General features: G+C 48.6%; 1 protein-coding gene across 7 annotated transcripts in view; it reads right to left on the bottom strand.

Moving 5' to 3' along the window:
• The window catches only part of IMPDH1 (inosine monophosphate dehydrogenase 1), a 971605-nt gene that overhangs the window by 286646 nt on the left and 664464 nt on the right, over positions 1-20495 (bottom strand). For all 7 annotated transcript variants that reach the window (XM_069629569.1, XM_069629570.1, XM_069629571.1 and 4 more), the window contains one exon: positions 17293-17383. In XM_069629569.1, the coding sequence (XP_069485670.1) occupies positions 17293-17383 (91 nt within the window). The remainder of the gene's footprint in view (positions 1-17292; positions 17384-20495) is intronic.

The following is a 20495-nucleotide window of genomic DNA, read 5'->3' as shown; positions in this document are numbered from 1 at the left end:
TGTGGTGAGGAACGGCAATCACATTTTTTGAAAGAGCACAGGCAGACCTTTTCAAGGGTAGGTGACTTGTGCAGGTTACAAAAGTGTATGGTGCCTAAAGCAGCGACTAAATGTAGGTCACATTTGGGAAATGAAAGGGTTGTGTGTGAAAGGGCACCAACAAATGGGTCAAAACATTATGAAAACCACACAAACACAACAAAAGTTAAACCTTCCCGCGTTCCCATAGGTGTGCCGATGAAAACGGTACCTCATGTCTGGGTGCACCTACCTGGGCGCCAAAGGGAAAGCCTAAAACACAGGTAACCCCAAGTCTGTTTCGACCCCTGAATTTGACACTTTCTCCTCACAAGCACAACATACAGATATGGGCATCGGGTGTCCAAGCCACCAAGGAAAACAGGGAACCCCATGCCTTTCCGAAAAGAGGACACCCGTGGGAATCCACAGAGGTATATTTGCGCAAATCGGCCCAGAATTTATTACCCAAAAGCCCCGGCAAAGTCCAAAATGTGCCGAAAAAAACCCCATTTTTCACTTTGTCGGGGGTTCTGGGTAAAACATTCTGGTGCGCTTTGCCCAAGTTGGACCTCTGGATTCCTACTGGTGCCCTCTTTTCAGAAATGCATGGGGTTCCCAGTTTTCCTTGGTGGCTTGGACACCCTATGCCCAAATCTGTAGGTGATCACCCCAAACCCTTTTGTGGTTACCAGCGGGTTAGCCGTTTCCCTTTGCGGCTAGATTGGTGAACCCACACATGAGGTCCCGTTTTCATTGGGACACCTGTGGGAACGCGGGAAGGTATGACATTTGTTGTTGGCGACGTGTTTCGGTGAGTGGACATAGGGAAATGTCTCTGAAATTGGCTGGAAATTGAGACAATTCTCCAACATTTTGCTCTGGCCACCCACCGAAACACACCGCCAACACCACATGTCCTACCTTCCCGCGTCCCCACACGTGTCCCGATGAAAACGGTACCCCACATGTGTGGGTGCACCTACCGGGGGCGCAAAAGGAAAAGGGTAACCCACTGGTAACCCCAAGCCTTTCGCCACTGCCCATTTTGTTCATGTGGGCAACCTGCAGATTTGGGCCTACAGTGTTGAAGCCAGCAAGGAAAACAGGGAACCCAATGCATTTCCGAAAAGAGGACACCCGTGGGAATCCACACATGGCCAAATTGGAGGGGCGGCCCATCTCATGTCGCCCTCCCCAGGGGCAGATGAGTGGGGGGGGGGGGGGGGGCCTGTCCTGCACTCCTCCCTGGGCTCAGGCGTCCGTTCCTAGGAGCAGCTATCTGTTCCCAGGGAGGGCTGCATGACAAGGCACCCACTCCATTGCGGCAGGGGGGTGGTGGGGTTAATGCCCCATCTCATTAGAAAATTCACAGACCCTTTTGGGTGCCCCACAGCCCCCCCTAAAAAGCGTTCCACCATTTTCACTTTTTTCCTTTGGTAACCCAACTCTCCTTGGTGCAGAGGCGCACATTGATGTTCCAATCTGGCCCCGGGGTGCCCAAACCTTACTGCCCCACCCACTAGGGGGCTTGTCCCACCATTTTTGGGGGCCCTCTCCCCCTCACCCCAAATGGGTGGCAGATGCCCCTTCCTAGGAGCAGATATCTGCACCCAGGGAGGGCTACAAGGGGTGCCCCCATTTCCCCTTGGGGGGAGGGGGAGAGGGCCAACCCCCATTTCTGTAAAATATATCCCTGGTGGCTACTGCCCCCCCCCCCATAAATCACTTTTCTTATTTTCATTTTTTTTGCCCCCTTCCCTGGGGGGGGCAGATCAGCCATCTGCCCCCAGGGTTGTGCACATATGTGCCCCCATGCTTTGGGGGCGGGGGGGGTGGAGGGGGAGAAGGGGGGGGCGCTTACTTGATGCAGCCCCCCTCACGTCACAAACGTTTACATGGTGGTCCAGTGGGTTGCTGGTCACGGATCAGCGCTCTGCACCGATCCGTGACCACAATGCCTCATGTAGATGGTGTCCTTGGAAAGGGGAGAACCTCCCCTTTCCAAGGACACCACTTTTTCCTATATCCCTGGTGGTCTAGTTGGCCCCAAACCACCTCCCACCTCCCCCTCCCCCTTCCCCTTCCCCTTCCCTTGACTTTATTTTTTTATTTTTCACCCCCGGGGGCAGTTATATGCTCCCAGGGGTCTCCAGTGCTGTGGCCCCATGCTTTGGGGCCACGGGGGGTGGAGGGGGGAAGGGTCTGCTTACCTAGTGAGCAGCCTCCCCTCCCCGGCATCACAAATGGATCTGTATTGATCCTGTGACATTGCTACTAACCGATCGCATGCCCGATCTGTGAGCAGAAATAACACATAATGGGTATCGTTGGAAAGGGGAGCATCTCCCCTTTCCAACGATATCTGCCTCGATCTCCGGCTTGAAATACACCCGGAGATCAACGTGGAGAAAGAAGGGCTCTTACCTTCTTTCTTCACTGCAGCAGCCGAAAATGGCTGCTGCAGTGATTTTACTTTGTTTCACGCCAACGTGAAACTGAAGGTAATCCAGCCCCCTGGCAGTGAGGGGGGACCTCCACCTCACATAGCCCGGGGGTTAGATTACAGTTGTATGATCCCTGCTTTGCAGGGATCACACAAAACAAGGTGCCAAAAAGGACGATATATCTCGTCCTTGGCACTAAAGAGGTTAAGTCACACGCAGTTAGGCAGCAGACGCATGCGCGCTATTCTAATGAAGACAGGACGCTAATTAGCTCCAACGCATGCGCGCTTTGAATAAATCTCACTAGAAAAAGGCAATTGTCGCGCACTTTGGATGTATGTTTAGACAGCGTGTTAGTGGTTAATCAAAGTACGAGTTGAGAGAAAGCACAGTTTAACGTATTCATTTGTATATTGGCGGTTTAGAAAGGAAGTTAGTCAAGACAAATGGTGGTGATACATTTCAGAAAATAGGAATGAATATTAGTCACATTTTTTACACGCTTAATTTCAGTAGTAGAACATTTAGAAATAAAATTGCTCAAAGACATAATGTAACAACGGCTCAGTGAAGTTATAATGATTGACAACTAGTAAAGGAAACTGGAACTTGAAAATTCAATGGTCGTTCATTTTTGGAAAGTTTGGCAACCAGTTGAAAAGAAAAAGGAGACTTTTCATTAAGATTGTTTGAGAGGTTTGAGACTTTTCATTTCTGAAGAAAAGCACAGCACTTCAATAATTCCTAAAAAAAAGTTTTAGAATTCAAAGTTGACTTTCAGAATTCAGTGGAAGAAAAGTCAAAAGATCTAAGACCAATCACCCTCTCAGCTTTTAGCAGAGGGCACAAAGGTATGAAAGATTTCAAAGTAAACACATAGAATGACATTACAATAAGGGGTAATTTAGTAATCTGTTATTCTTTTTACAGATTGAAGCCAGTTGGAGATAACGATCTGTGTCGTTTGTTATGTTATCCATTCCCCCTTCCCTTAGGGAGGTAGGAACTTCAGCTGTTGTATCACTATCAGTTGTTGCTCACACCTTTCTGGGAGACTGACTCAGCAGCTTCTGGCATTTTAAAATGGTGGCTTCTGCAATAACGCGTCCAGCATGGTCAGCTGCGTCAAAGTTATTCTTTAGGAGGATGCCTGCTGTAGCTCTGCCTTCGGCAGACATAAGGGAGAGTTTGGCCTTTAGTGGCTCTGGCGCCGACTCTGCCAGGGCCTTTACCTCATCACACTTTGTACAGTCATAGCTGGATAGCAAAGTGGAATTGTTTGCTATACATGCCTGGTATACTGCAGTGGATGCAATCTTACTACCCATGGCATATATATATATATATATTACATTACTCACCGTAATCGTATTTCTGATGCTTGTATCTGCTTAGATTCACATGCTGTGCATAGGCCGACATCTAGTGGAAGCTGTGGAGTATTACAGTGTTTTTCGAAACTCGAAAATGGGCGGCGACACAGGCGTGCCAGTAATACTATCCCTAGTGTGACGTCCACTGTACCCAAGATCCCTCACGCGTCTAGGATCCTCAGATTGTATTTTTTCCTGACATGAGGAAGCATGAGGAGTAGCGTGAGTACAGATAATCCAAGCAGATAGACAGAAAGGTAAGACTACAAGCAATCATGCGCCTTCTCTCGGAGGGGAGGAAGGGTGGGTCGCATGTGAATCTAAGCAGATACAAGCATCAGAAATACGATTACGGTGAGTAATGTATCCCTTCTGAGGCTTGTGGAATCTGCTTAGATCACATGCTGTGCATAGATTAGCGAGCAGTACCAGAAGAAGGCGGTGGGATGTGAGAAGGGTCATGAGCAAACAGGTGTCTTAGAACCGCTTGTCCCACTTGTGTATCTGTCTTGGATGAGTGTCAATGCAGTAATGCTGAGTAAAAGTGTGAATAGAGCTCCAAGTAGCTGCTTTGCAAATGGTGTCGAGGGGAACATTTGCAATGAAAGCCAGAGTGGCACCAATGCCTCTAGTAGAGTGGGCCCTTGGCGTAAAAGGCAGAGTCTTTTCAGAAAGAGAGTAACACAGCTGTATACAGTTGATAATCCACTTCGAGATAGCGCCTTTAGAGACGCGATCCCCCTCTCTGCCTGTAGCTACGGAGACAAACAGTTGATCTGTTTTTCTTAGCGGTCTGGTTTTATTTACATAGTAGAGGACCGCCCTACGCACATCTAGGGTGTGTAGTTTCACCTCAGCCGAACTTTGCGGGTTCTGGAAGAAAGCCGGAAGCTCGATGGACTGGTTTACAGGGAACTTAGATATAAATTTAGGTGAGAACCTAGGGTGTGTGCGTAAAACCAGTTTGTCCTTGTGGATAGCAAAGAAAGGATCCTGCACCGACAGAGCCTGAATTTCACGGACCCTTCTTATAGGTGTTTGAGACTACTTTTATGCATGGGTTCGAAAGGGGGCCCCATGAGCTTAGCTAGCACCACATTGAGGTTCCATCCTGGCGGTGGGTTCGAAATAGGAGGGTGAAGTCTCTTTACTCCTTCCATGAAGGCTTTAACTACTGGTACTTTCCACCACGAAACCTTGTTATGGGATGTGGTGTAAGCCGAGAGGGCTGCCAGGTGTACTTTCAGAGAGTTAAAAACCAATCCTGCATCCAGCAGGTGGAGCATGTATGTTACAACGTTGGAAGGAGTGCAATCAATCGGGTTGATTAGTTTATTCTGGCACCAAATAACGAATCTTTTCCACTTATCAAAGTAACAGTGCCTTGTGTTTGGTTTCCTGGACTCTTTTAGGATGTCCATACACCTCTGTGGTAAGTTGAGATGTCCAAACTCTATGACTTCAGGAGCCATGCTGCTAGGTTCATAGAGTTGGGTTCCTGGTGCACTGTTTGACCTTGTTGCATGGACAGTAGGTTGTACCAGGCTGGGAGTTTGATGGGCTCGCACACCGCCATCTTGCGTAGGTGTGGAAACCATGGTTGTCTCGCCCACATGGGAGCAACTAGGATGAGCGTCATTGATTCCTTGTTCATCTTGTACACCACCTTCCTGATGAGGGGTTGGTGGAAAAGCGTACGCAAACATCCCTGACCAGTTCATCCACAGGGCGTTCCCCTGGGATTCTGGCTGGGGGAACCTGGATGCAAATCCTGGGCATTGTTTGTTTTCGCTTGTGGCGAATAGGTCGATAGTGGGGAAACCCCACTGCGAGAAGAGATTTTCTACGATATCTCTGTGGTACCCATTCGTGTTCTCTTGGGAGGGAGTCTCTGCTTAGAGCATCCGCTAGGGAATTGAGCTCCCCTGGAACATGTTGTGATGACAGGAAGATGTTCCGTCTGAGTGCCCTTATCCAGATTTTCTGGGCAAGCTTGGACAGATTTGGCGAACGAGTCCCTCCTTGCTTGTTCAGATAGAACATGGCTGTCGTGCTGTCCGTCCGGATCTGCACCGACAAGTTTAATAGATGGGGCTCGAACGCCCGAAGCGCTCGGAATACTGCCAGAAGCTCTAGCAGATTGATGTGGTTCTTGGCTACTGAGTGAGACCAGAGACCCTGAGCTGTGTGGTGGAGATGGTGAGCTCCCCACCCAGTCAGGCATGCATCTGTAGTACCACTGCCTGTACTTCGGGATTGTAAAAGGGTTTCCCCTTTGCGAGATTCTCTCTTGTCCACCAGTGTAGGCTCTGTACGAGTGTTGGCGAAACGACCACTAGATCGTCCCACTGACCACTTGCCTGAGACCACTGTTTCGCCAACCATTCCTGCATGGGACGCATGCGCAGACGCGCGTGGGGGACCAGGTAAATGCATGACGCCATCATGCCCAGTAACCGCATTGCTTTGCGTACCGTTATTTGTTGACCTGACTGATGATGCGGAATTTGCAGAAGTATATTCCGAATTCTCTCTTCCGAAGGGAAGGTTAACCCTTTCTGAGTATCTAGGATTGCTCCTAGGAACTGTTTTGAGGTGCTTGGCACCAGACTGGACTTCTTTTCGTTGATAGAGAAGCCTAATTCGTGGAGGAGGTCGATAGTTCTCTGAATGTTTGACCTGCAAATTCCTGGGCTTTCCCCTGTTATGAGCCAGTCGTCCAGATAAGGGTACACTGGGATTGCCTCCCTGCGTAGGTGTGCAGCTGCCACCGCCAGTACCTTGGTGAATACCCTTGGTGCTGAAGCTATCCCGAAGGGCAGTACCTTGAATTGGTAGTGGCGACTGTCCACCTTGAAGCGCAAGTATTTTCTGTGCGCCGGGAGCATGGAAATATGAAAATAAGCATCTTTCATATCCAAGGTTGCCATGTAATCCCCTTTTTTAGGAGGGGGATTACCTCTTGTAGCGTGGTCATACAGACTTTTTGGGGCTTGACATACTTGTTGGCAGGCCGTAAGTCCAATACTGGGTGCATTGTCAAATCTTTCTTTGGCACAAGGAAGTAAGTTGAATAGATACCCTTGTTTACCTGGTGTCCTGGGACGAGTTCTATCGCGTCCTTTTCTAGCAGAATGGCGATCTCCTCGAGAAGGATCTTTTGATGTTCTAGGGAGTGTACTCTTTGTCGTGGAGGGTGGTTTCGGGGACGCTGCAGTAGTTCTATACAATATCCTGTGGACACTGTTGACAGCACCCATCTGTCTGAGGTGATCCCTTCCCAAGCCTGGGTGAAGATGGAAATGCGTCCCCCTACTGGGGTTGCGTGGGAAGGGACCCTGAACTGAGCGTCACTGCTTTGGTGGAGGCGTGCCACCTCCCTTGTTGGGGCTGCCTCTGCCTCTTCCACGACCTCTCTTGTTACCCCTGCCGTAACTTTGGGTAGACTGCTGGTTGTTGTTCCATTGTGTACCCTGTCCCTGGGCATAGTTGCCTCTTTGTGAATTTTGGCCGCGTGGGCGACGAAAATTACTGTTCCCCCTTTGGTTAGGGGGTTTGTTGGTAAGCTGGCCAAGGGATTTGAGAGTCTCGTATTCGTCCTTGGCATTCTTAAGTGCGTCTTCGACCGCTTTCCCAAACAATAGATCGGGTTCCACCGGCTTGTCTATTAATGAAGCCTGGGTTTCTGTTTTGAACCCCGACTGCCGTAACCACGCATGTCTCTTGATAACAGTACCTTCTGCTATCAATCTTCCTGCGTTGTCCGCGGCGTCGAAAGTTGCTTTTAATATGCAACCAGACACGGCTCTCCCTTCTGCCGAGATCCGAGCCAACTGGACCTTTAACGGTTCAGGAGCAGAGGCTATGAGCGCCGCAACCTCTTCCCATTTATGGCAGTTGTAACTGGCCAACAGGGTGGTGGAGTTAGCAATCCTTGCTTGGTAGGCGGACGTTGAGGCTACCTTCCTGCCAAACCCGTACAGTCTCTTGCTCTCCTTGTCGGGAGGAGCTTCTGACGATAAGGGTGTCCCAGCCCTCTTTCGGGTGTTGGTGACCACTAGGGAGTCTGGTTTAAGATGTCCCCTTATATAAAGTGGGTCAGACTGGGCTGCCCGGAAGAGTTTTTCGACTCTGGGGTTGACGGCTCTGGTGAGGTTCGGATTCACCAGGGACAGATCTATTCTTCGTTGGATGGATTCAAGGATAGGGATGGTCTGAGCGACCGGCCTCCTCTCTCCCACCAACTCTTCTGCGAAGTCCCTTTCCTCCTGTACACCATGGGTGTCGATATGAAAATGTTCTGCTGCGCGAGCGAGAACTTCATTAAGGAGGGGCTGGTTATCAACTGGTGAGTCGGTAACTGGGGCTTCGCTCTCTACCGGGGAATCTACTCTGTAAATTTCCTGTTCATTTTCTCCCTCCTCCAGGTCCTCATCAACCGCATAGTATTCAGTCCCGGTTTGTTCCTCCATAGTTTCAAACTCTAGGTCCCCTTCAGGGAAAGATTGTTCCTGGTATCTGGGGTGTGGAGTAGAGTAAGGCTGCACCTCGAGGGTTCAGGTCTTTCGAACCGGGCCTTTTTACTTAGTGGGATAGGATCAGAGGAGCCTGAGGGTGTGGCCCCTTGAGGGTCATACGAAAGAAAATGTTCTGGGTTCTTGTCATAAAAATCAGCCAAGGAAGACATCCTTGACATGACCCTATCTATGTCCTCACTGGACCAATCTTTGGAACAAGGGATGACTTTTGTAGGTAACTTACAGGACTTATTAGTCCCAGTAGACTTGTGTTTGTCTGTTTGCCTAGGGTGGAAGGATGGTTTTACAGGAGTGGAAGGCTGTGCTTTCCGCTGTTTTTCCCCCTCCCCGTGCGTGGAAAGATGTTTCCCCTGCCCCTTGGAGGCCCCAGAGACTTTCGACGCCTGGCGCCGAGGGTCGGGAGAGGTATCTGTGTGTTTCGAGCGTGGGGCCTCGCTGGTGTTAACTGCGGCCTCGGTATCTTGGAGCGCGGCCTGGGGGTGGAAGTCGTCTTCGTCTTCCGACGATCGAACTTCTGTTAATCTAGGGAGCGAGGCACTCTTGGCAAGAGTGGATGATTGCCTTGCGTCGTGAGGCGATCTCGATCGAGAGCGCCCAGAGGACACCGAGTCGGACCGTTCTTTTTGTGCCTCTTTCCGAGAAGTCGACGTCGTCGAGGTTCGGTTGGACTTCGTGTGTTTAGTGTGTGTAGGGTGTGTAGCGCTTGCGTCGCCGGGGGTCTTCCCCATAGCCGCCCTGCCGGACGACCTTCCGAGGTCGGGGACCTGCGCTCGGCAGTCTTTCGACGCCGTAATGCCCTCGCCGTCCGAAAGTACGGCGTCGCTGCCATCGCTGAAGGCGCCCTCCGCTGCCATGGCCGCCTGCCTGGCGTGGTGGGCCCAACGCTTTGTCGAACGGTCCTTAAGTGTCTTAGGCTTAAACCTACTACACGCTCTGCAGTTCGCTTCGGGGTGGTCCCTCGGCAAGCAGAGGTTGCACGTGGCGTGCCTGTCGACCCAAGGGTATTTCCGGTTGCACTTGGGGCAGAATTGGAAAGGGGTACCGTCCATACGCACCTTGAGGCAGCGGGCTGGTAAGTGTAGGAAATATATAAGGTGTACCTATATATTAAGAGTGAAGAGTATGTACCACCCCCCACTCTCCCTACTTGCAGGGCCGAGGCCAGCGGCCTACTAGGCCCGGGCCGAGGCCAGCGGCCTTCCGAGGCCCAGATCCGTCGTGCAGCAGCCGACGGTCGATGTCTTCTCCAGCCGTCGTCGAGTGTCGAGGGTCGACGTTGGGGTGGGGAAGGATGTCAATAAAGAAAGTTAATAGTTAATTTTCAATAATTAGCAAAAGTATGGCTAAGGCCAGGGGACTCCGCAAGATGCTTCCGACCAGTATGGCGGAAAAAAACAATCTGAGGATCCTAGACGGGTGAGGGATCTTGGGTACAGTGGACGTCACACTAGGGATAGTATTACTGGCACGCCTGTGTCGACGCCCATTTTCGAGTTTCGAAAAACAAACTAATACTCCGCAGCTTCCACTAGATGTCGGCCTATGCACAGCATGTGATCTAAGCAGATTCCACAAGCCTCATATATATATTATATATATTTTCAGATAGTGCTGGTTTAAAGAGTTTCTCGATTCTAGGGTTCACTGCCCTGGTATCGTTTGGTAGTTCTAGGGAAGATTGAATCCTTTGGACTGATTTTAGCAGGGTGATAAATTGGGTTGCCAGTATTTTATCACCCAACATATTCTCTGCAAATTTCTTGTCCTGCTGGGCCTCGTGTTTTGATGCCGAAATACTCTGCAGCCCTTATGAGTACATCAGTGAATAGTGGCTGGTTTTCCACAGGGGAGTCTGGTAAAACAGGGTACTGCGGGACTGGAGAGTCCATCGCAAAAACCACAGAGTCAGTTTCATCTTGTTCTTGACAGTTTTTCTCTGCCCCCCCACCGCCCTGCCGTCGTAACCGATGATGTCACCATAATAGGGTTCAACCTCGTCTAACTATTCATCCTCCCCTACATCCTGGTCGTAAAGGTTGTATGGTAGGCGAGGAGTTGTGTGGTGGTTCAACAGCCAATTCTACTGGGGGAAGAGATCTCTTTATACGATACAGCCGTTGCCTGGCACCGAGAGGCTGTAGGTGTTGTGTTGGAACCAGACTGTGTAGAGGGAGGCGTGGAGGCCAAGTTGTCTAGAACATGTGGATGTTTTTCAAAGAAATTTGCTAAGCAGGTCATGCAACTCAGGACTCTTTCAATATCCTGTGCAGACCATCTGGCTGAGCTGGGTATAAACCCCGGGTCGGAGGAGGCAGGAGTGGGGGTAGTGGGTGTATGTTCCTCTTCTTCCTCAAGACTGATAGAGTCAGGCTGATGTGCATGATAGACTACTAGTGTCCAGTAGGGGCATACTCTTATGTTGGCTAGAGGGTTACTCCCTAGCCTTCTCCTTGCTAAGTGAGACCCTCTCTAGAGGAACTGGATTTGTCTCTCCTTATGCCGCCTGCTCTTAGATGTTTTGGAGCTCGGGTCGAAGAGGGGGTTCCGGAGGACTCCCTGGGCTTGTCCCCAGGTGTAGGCCGATCTTCGACTGCAGGGATGGCTTGCGCAGCGTTTTTCACCGTCGCTGGGCCGGACAGGGGAGTTTTAGTCGGGTGACCTTTGTCTTGTCGGGCTTGTCATGCGGTGGCCGTTGGGAGCGCCCAGAGCACATCTGATCAGAAGATCTGCCCTTCACCGTCGACTGTGTGCGATCTTACTCGCATCGCCGTGGGGTTTGTGGGAGAGTGTGGTGTCCTTGCCGCCGGGTGTCTTCCCCGCAACAGGACTGCTGGCCTGTCTGCTAGTGTCAGGGGCTGGCACTGGGGAACGTGGAGGTTCCCTTTCACCCTTTGTCATGATGCATACCCCCGGGCATCCAGACCACGTCCATCAGCCCCGGGAGCAGGCATCATGTCGCCTTGAGAAAACCCAGCAACCCCTGCTAGGGGCTGTCTGGGTGCAGTCCAGGCACCTATGGCGCCAGGCTCATATGGGCCATCAATCCTGGCGCCATAGGCGCCAGGCTCATAGGTGCACGCTTACCTGATGCAGACCATGCTGCAAGAAGATCCAAGCCCATGTGAGGCCTGGAAGGGACTACTTTACCTTGGGGACTCTTTTGTTACTCGGGTGTGGTCGGGGAGGAATTCCTACCTGGGACTACTTTGGAGGCTATTTAAACCACGCCCGAAGAGCAGCACACGCTTTGCGTTATTCTGCATCCAGCAGCGTACCGCTCATCGTGCCAGCAGCAGCATCCAGCCTTCTGCCACGCCCGCCTCGAACCTGGAGTACCTAGAAAGAAGGAAAGAAGCAAAGGTTAAACATAGAACAAGAGTATTACCTGATTTCTTACCCGATTCTGAATTCATCGCATCTTCAAACCAGAGGAAAGACTGTTTTAAATGCGTCACATCGCCGCACCATACTGACCGTTCCACGCAGCATCTCTTTGATCTGGCGCTGTCTCCATCTTTACATTGCCGAATCCAGCACCTAAGGGGGACAAGAAACAACAAGGTGAGCAGAGAGAACAGACAGACAATCTCTTTAGCCGCCATATGCTTACCTGATTTTACCGCCGTAGGTATAATTCATCAGCACGCCACATCTTCTAATGCCACACCTGTAAGATAAGGAGAAAGCAGCAAGTTTAACCCTTGGCATTATTTACTGGACAGTTTTGGGCAACACAGACTTTTACCGGAGCGCTTTCAGCTGTCAATCTTATTGGGTTAAAGCTGCAAGATAAAAGAGGAATTGGACAGGAGTGAATTCCAGACATTTTGAACTCTAACAAACTATATCCTTACGGCTCTTCGCCAGGACCTTTTGGAGTCAGGATTCGTCTACAACTCTTCCAATATCTTCAGGCCAGTGAAGCAACTGGTCATCAACACGCCCCTGCGTGCTTCGCAGGATGAAGGGGTCATCCGTCAAGAATATAAGGTGAGATTGCTGAGGGTGCTTCAAAAGAGATTAGTGGGGAGGACAGTGGGGGTGCCATCAATTGAATCCACAAGTGGCTAAATCTATCTCTCCACTTGTAGGAGAATATTTCTACGGGCAAAGCAGACAAGATTAGGAGGGAAGATCCAGTCAGTCATCGCTGCACTACGCATCACGTGGGTGGAGGTCGCAGCAGTCCGGGTCCGACCGACGCCCCTGTGGGAGCCAGATGAGCGCAACACCCTTGCCGTCCGAAGGGACGGCGTTGCAGCCATTGTTGGATGCCTCTTCGACATCCATGGAGGCCTCGGCCTGCATGGTGTGATGGGCCTAGCGTTTAGTTCGCCTGTCTTTGAGGGTTTTCGGTCGGAGAAGCTTACAAGTCCGACAATGCACCTCGTCGTGGTCTATTCAAGCAGAGGTTACAGAACCGATGCTTGTCGACCCACGTGAACTTCCTATTGCAGGAGGGGCAGAACTTAGAGGGAGTATGCTCCATGATATATGTAGGCAGCTGGGCGACTATGGGAAAGGGTGGGAATATACACACCCTACTGTAAGGCCGGGCCTTCCAAGGCCGGGTGGCACTGTCGAAGTCTCTGTCCAACGGTCACCTTTGAAGTCTTCTTCAGTCTTTACCGCGCTGAGTCACAACATCAGCAAAGGACGGGAAGAAACACTAACTTAATTATTAAAGTTCAACGGTGTACGCCGAAAACAGACTCCGCTTATATTTTGCAACGTCTCACGATGGCGGAAAAAAACAATCTGAGGGACCTACACGCGTGAGGGTTTATGGGTACAGGGGACGTCACAATAGGGATAGTATTACTGGCACGCCCTATTTCAACACCCATTTTCGAGTTTCGAAAAACTACCAATACTCACAGCTTCCACTAGATGTCGGCCTGTGCATAGCATGTGATCTAAGCAGATTACACAAGCAACAGAAATGAAGTTACACAGAGGTCTTACAATCACAGTGGTTCAAGTAGACACACTAAAGGTTTCTTGGTAAAAACACGTATTCATTTATTACACAGTCATTTAGAAAACATTCACTAGGAGGCAACTTATTATAAACAAATACACTTTAGCACAAAACCAATAAGTGAGTAAATTAGGCTCCCCTGAAATAGGAGCAAAATGGCATTTGTCACTTTAAAGGCACAAGTTAATAGATCACAAATGCTTTCTTAGGCAGTGCGAATAGTTTTAGTTCACTAGAGGACTGAATTCAGTTCAATAGGCCTAGGCCAAAGTCAATGGGCTAGTGCCTTGGAAAGGAAAGAGCCGTTCTTGTAGTAAACGGTAAAGTCTTTCTCAAAGTTCTCAGAAGTAGTTTGTACGAAAAAGAATCATGTTAGGTCACAAGCGAATTAGGCCTGCAAGTTGGGAAATTTCACAAACTTTAAGAACGAGAGTTAAGTTCTCTCAATCGGGTTGGCACAGTACCTTAATATGAAGAAAAGATGCAGCTGAAGCCGTTGGTTCCTGGAAGTTCCTGCAGATCTCACTGTTCCTGAGCCTCCGTCATGGGGACAAGTGAGGATGTCGAGGGACTCCTGCAATGCACAGGATTATCAGAAAACGCAGACAAAATGGAGATTCTTCAGTTCCAGTAGCTGTAATTCAAGCACAAGCTGGTGTCCCTCTCCCTGGTTAATCATAACCAACTTCGAGAATGGTATCCAGGTGCCTTAAGAGTTGATTTGTCCTGTCCCACCAATTCAAAGGAAGAAGTCGTCCTTGAAGGGGCTTCTGTCGAGATGAACTTGGCTTTCAGCAATGCAGCAGGGCTTCACCGGGCAAACTAACGGTCCAAGAGTTGCAGCAGGCATCCTCTTCAAGATCTTCTTCGGTTGCTTTGTCCAGTAGTTGACTGCCTTCCAAGTCAAAAGACTTTTATTCAGTTCTCTCCCATTCATTCCAACCTAGCCGTCACTCACCCACCAGGGTGGCTGTCCTTGCCGGTCAGGCAGGCAGCCAATCACCACAAAGTGCATTTGGGTCTCCTAAGAGACTAAGCACAGCATTTCGGGCACCTCCCTCACTTCCTGCCTACCCCAGACACTCTGGAGCCAGAGGCGGATTTCACTCCAGAAGCCCGCCAGAGGCGAAATGAACAAAGACCAAACCTGGTTTGGCACGCAGAGAAAATCTCTAGAAGGATCTTTCCACAAAGGGAAAAAAGACCAGGGTCATTGTCAAAGATGGCTCTGCGCCATTTTGAAAAAGATAGCTCCCCTGGTTTTACGTTTTACCAGAGCCGCCGTAGTTTAAACGAAACCACTGCCACCAGCCATTCAGTGAGGAAAGGGTAACAAAAATGTTACATGAGAAGCTAGTCAAAGGGGATACTAAGTAACCCCTGGTGCTGGGTCTAGAAAGTAACAATGGTAAGTAAAGTCAATTTCACTTTACTGCTCTGGGAAACAGTTTAACCCAGAGAAGGCATTTAAACCTTTGGGAAATCTGGAAGACTTCCCTGTGTCACTTCACTGAAGGTGCTTTGATGAAAGTTTATGCCTATGGAGTTTGACTCCACAACCAAAAGAAACAGACCGTCCCTTCTTGTAAAATGCGTGGAGAGAATGCAGAGGTTGTGCTGTAGTTCCAGTAAATCTTGCAAACCTGGAAGCTGAATAGTAATCAACCACTGGAACCGAAACCGAAGAGGATGAAGAAAGAGCGGCAGAAACCATTTCCAGCGTCATGAGAGCCTGCTGTGTAACTGGAGCCTGCTGTAGCCCTTCCTTCCAAGCGACCTGGAGATTCCGAAAACGACCCCGACCCAGAGCCTGGCGAGACCCACTAGACTCGAGACCTGCATTTTGAGCCTTCCCACGCGTTGCTGTGACCTTGCGTTGCTGCAATACCTCAATAACCGGGGACCACAAGCCACTGTGCAGTGCATTGTTTTCCGAATCTCACTGAAACATTGTGGGCATTCTGGTGGATCTCTAGAGACATGAATATAGTCCGGAAAGTCCCCTCAGAGTGCTGGACCTTTGTAATGACGAGAATTGAACAGCGATTCGGTCTTCTTCGGTGCTCCTTGAAAAGGCACCAAATCCGCAGAATTGCATTCAGCCACGAGGTGAACCTTGCCTAGAGCCTTCATCGATCCCTGCTGCAAAGTTTCTTCTGAGGTCTTGTTTTCAGTCACCACGGCAAGGAACCCACTGATCTTCAATGCAGAGGTACTTTGTTGGCTTGGGTATGTACTTACCTTAAGTCTTAGGATTTCTGTGTAGCTATGGGGCGTTTCCTGTGATGGGGAGGCCTCTCATCCAGTGCACCCAGTCCCACTGCTAGAATCCTGCAAGGTTGTCTTCTGCAAAGCCCCGGGACCCTCTAACTCACAAGTAAAGTACTCACCTGTTTGCCCAGTCTTCCTACGATTTTTGCTACTTAAGAACCTATCCTGACACTGCCTATTGGACACTAGATCCTAGTGCCCCCCCTTCTGCCACTGAGAACACTCATGTTCGAAGAATAAGGGAAAGACTTTAGGGATTGGACCTACAAGTGCTTAAAAGTTACTTGTAAAGAGTTGGTTTGGTAACTGTAACTAAGAGTGAACACTTACACAAGTTCTCACTTACCTTGGATGTGTGATGCACTAAAAGTATGTTTAACATCTTATCTTCCTTAAAAACAGTTTTTCCATTCTAATAGAAAGTAGATGTGAAGGTATATTACACTGCGATTAGGTTGTGCCTCTTCCCAAAAGTAAAGTGTTGGTTTCACCAGATTATTCCTGCAGGGCAATTGTATGAGTGTCCTCCAGCTGGGTCTTGCTTCCCCCGACTTGCTGCTAGCCTGTCCAGAATAAGTCTGCATTAGGTTGTTGCCTACCTAGAATAACGAAGTCATTCAGTAAAGTGTAACATTAGGTTAGATAGCACAGGGAAAGCAAAACCCAGAGTATGTGGTTCTAACTGTACCTGATAAGTCATACTGCAGTTATCCTTATATCTGGGAAAGATCTAACCTGGACTGCTTGTGAGAAATAAAAAGTATATGGGTTTTATTTACCTTGAGTTAGCGGTGTGCCATCTCAAAAGCACCTGTAATTGAATATTACATCTTTCAATTCCATCCTTAGGTTTTACTCACCTAGTAGAACTCGTAGTTACAGGTTTTTCCTGCACCTGGAATAAGTGTTCCACTATTCACAAAAAGTATATTGTCCAGTTTACTGATTAGGCAATTTGTACTGAGAGTCCTAGTACAACTGGTAGGGTCTACTGCCCTTGCATTACTGAATGTAATTGTGAAAGTAACCATTGGTTTTTACGCCCCAAGAAATACTGTTAGGTATTTACAATAAGGATAATACTTGGGTCTGTGTACCTTCAAGTATAGTGTGTTTTTATCATTGTGATTTCATATAATGTGTTAGTGCTTATATACCTCTAGATTTATCTGGGCCTACCTGTATTTAAATAAATCCTTTATTTTTACAATAGTGGTTTTTTGGATCATTTGTATTACAATTTCATTTGTACCGATTCTACAGCCCTCTACCCATCCTAAAATAAGCCTGGCTGCTCAGTCTACGCTACCATGTACTCAGGTGGTACAGCCTTATACTAAATGTGGAGTCTTGTACTGCCTCATTTGAATGGTTTCACTAAGCCCTTTGTTGGACTTCAGAAAAACTGTCCTAACAGGCTCCACTCATTCAGGATTAAAGGAAATGGCCCAGAAGTCCAGCAAAAAGTGATGGGGTCTCACTAGGAGAGGGGATGAAGCATCAAAAAGATACATGTCTAACAACTACATCACTGACGAGATTCTGCACACTTGTAATGAAACCATGGTCTGTGAAATGCCTATCATTTCCTTACAAAGCAAACTCAGGTAATGTACAATTTTATAAAAGGCTGTGTGCTTGAGCGAGTAGACTCCAAGACTCACCATTCCCACCAACCACCTGCAGCTCAGGGTATTTCTGTTTGATGTAATTGATCATGTTAATCTGATACACTGAATTTCCCTGAGATGAGTCCTGAAACAGTGGTAAAAAAGAAAGATTAGAACATTAAAACATGCTAATTCACAATGCAGTCATGGGGAGATTCAGGTTGATGTTTAACAGAGTTTACTCCAGAGGACACAAAACAAATCGTAAAAGGGATCCAGCTGGAGAAACAAAGCCTAAACATGCTTTAAGACTAGAGATTCCGATTAGTAGGCCCCCACCAGAAAGTGCAGCACATTTTAGAACATACCAAGCACATGCCCCATAAGACAAACATTACTCACTATTATCGTATTTCTAATTGTTGTATCTACTCACATGCTGTGTGTATAGTCCGACATCTAGTGGTAATCGCAGAGTATTGCATCTTTTTTTCGCCGATCAAAAGGGACGTCGACATTGGCCAACACTATCCCTAACGTGACATGTAGTGCACCCAAAATCCCTGACGCGTTGAGCTCCCACCAGTTGATTTTCTTCTGCGGAGAGCGAGCTTTACAGAAAGCAAGAGTCCAGAAGAGAGAAGGTGTAAGATGCCCATGTTCCTTCTACTCCAAGAGGGGAATAAGGGTGGGCGTATGTGAATCTAAGCAGATACAACTATCAGAAATACCATTACGCAGAGTAATGTAGGTCTTCTGATGTTTGTCAATCTGCTTAGAATCACATGCTGTGCATAGACGAGCAAGCAGTACCCAGAGATGGTGGTGGGATGTATGAAGAAACAGTAGCATAGACATGTCTTAGCACCGCGTGTCCCACCTGGGAATCAGACAATGTGTATCTAAGCAGTAGTGTTGGATGAAGGTAACAGAACTCCATGTTGCTGTTTTACAAATGGAATCTAGAGGAACATTTCCAATAAATGCCATGGTAGACTATGCCCGGAGTAGAGAGCTCTAGGGGTAAAGGGTGGTTCTCTCTTGGCAAGAGACAGTTTGATGCAATGTATAATCAACTTTGAAATAGCTTAGAGACAGGGCCGCCTTCTCTACCAGCTGCCACAGAGCTGAAGAATTGGTTTGTTTTCCTCAGTGGCTTGGTCTTCTCAAAGTAGCAAGTGACTGCCCTCCTCACATCCAGGTTATGGAGGCTTCTTTCTGCCAAGTTACTCGGGTTTTGGAAGAAAGTGGGAAGTTAGATTAATTCACATGGAACTTTTAAATGAATTTAGGTGCAACACGTGGGTGTGCGTGCAAAACCACCATGTCTTTGTGAATAATCACAAAGGGATCCTGAACTGAAAGGGCCTGCAATACACTAATCCTTCTTGAAGTAATGGCCACTAGGAAGGCAGTCTTATGTTAGGGCCCGAAGGCTAGCCTTGTGTATGGGCTCGAAAGGAGGCCCCGTTAATCTGGTGACGACAACGTTCAAGTACCATTCGGGAGTTGGGTTGGAAATAGCGGGCTGAAGTCTCGTCACGCCTTCCATGAAGGCCTTAATGACAGGAATCTTCCACGATAAAACCTTGCTCTGGGATGTGGTGTACACAGAGCAGCCAGGTGGACCTTTAGGGAAAATCAAAACAACTCCCGAGTCTCATAGGTGCGTTAAAGGACAATATCTTTTGGGGAGAAGTCCATGGGATTGACATGTCTAGAATTGCACCAGATCAAGTGCTTCCACCAGTTCGAGTAGCAATGTCTGGTTGTTTGGTAAGATTTTCATAGCATTGACAAAGCTTCCTGACCTGTGTCACCCCAGAATGTTTTGCTTTACTGGTGGATTTATCCCTATACTTCCGTTTATTTTATACCAATACTTTAGGTTTTCAAGAGCATTGGTTACAAACATGTGTGCATTTGGAGAATAGCAAAACTTGGCCCATCCCCACTGTTCCCTCCAGTCTTTGGATTTCTCCTGCTCTTACATTTTAACTGTTAAAGGTCCCTACCCCTCCCCCCCAAACAAAATAACTCAAACATTTAGGTGGAGTGTTGCATATTTCGGTTTCATTAGTCTTCTGGGCTGGACCGCCTAGTCGGCCCCAGATTTGCGCTTTGATAATAGGTATGTTGCAGAGCAGTTTAGGCTTAAAGAACATTTGTTCTTTGTCGTCCGTAAATTCGTGCAATGGCATCCAAGTATTTTAAATAGGAGCCTTGGATTAATGCTGCCACTTTTTCCATGGCCATCACCCCCATAGTCTTACCCACCACATGGCTACCATCGGCCCTTGCTTGTTCTTCCATGCTTGTGCCAGGGTGATTCTAGCAGCACTCAGCATATGGGTGATAAAGCTGGCTGTGGACCCTGAGTTAGCGCAACACCCCTCGACTGCCCCCCCGCACCTCCTCCAGTAGGACCATCACTGGATCAAATGGCAGTTGTGCCGCTATTATCTCCTTGGTATGGCTCAAGATCTCCTTCAAGTATATTTCTGCCACCGGACATGACCACCACATTTGAATTAAGTCTCCAGGTTGACCGCAGCCTCTCCAGCAGGATATGGGGTAGTCTGGATTAATGGAGTGAACGCATCATATACCACCTAAGACACATTTTGTATGCTGCCTCTGATTGTGGTGCATTTGGAACTTTTAGCAACTCTTCGCCATATTTGGCTCCAGGTCGCCCAAGAGATTGGCCTCCCCACGTCAGCCTCCCATTTTTGCATATACGAGAGTTTCTTCGGGGTCCACCGATCCCATCAAGCGGTACAATTTCGACACTCCTTTTTCCGGCTGACCTTTTATCGTGAGTTCCAACCCCACCGGGTCCCGAGTTGCTCCTTCCCGGACCTTTGTTAGAAATCTAGTGCCCGAGTTGAATATAATGGAATCTCTCTCATTCTGGTATATCGAATTTGGCTTTGCATCTCTCGCATGTGCCCTCAAAAGTCCCAAGGCCAGGGTTTGCTCCCTGCCTCCCCCCCCCCCCACTGTGCCCAGAAGTCAGTCTGCATCCCGGAATTAAAATCTGGGTTGTGGGCAACCGGTGCCAAAGGACCACCCGCCCCCTCTGGTTTTGACCTTTCTGCCCCGCAACGCTTTGTCCCAATACCATAGGGTAGCTTTGGTTGACTCAAGTAAAGTACCCTCTTTGCGTCTGTCATTCGGCAAGATATGGGAGCCTTCCCAGGGGAGCCTTAGTTGCTTCACCTTCAAGGGTAGCCCATCTGTTTTGATTTTCTCTG

The sequence above is a fragment of the Ambystoma mexicanum genome, chromosome 12 (genome assembly GCF_040938575.1).
Source record: "Ambystoma mexicanum isolate Mex_15411 chromosome 12, UKY_AmexF1_1, whole genome shotgun sequence".
In the NCBI taxonomy this organism is placed as follows: domain Eukaryota; kingdom Metazoa; phylum Chordata; class Amphibia; order Caudata; family Ambystomatidae; genus Ambystoma; species Ambystoma mexicanum.
The sequence above is the reverse complement of the archived record's forward strand: the minus strand, read 5'-3'. Positions and strand labels throughout refer to the sequence as shown.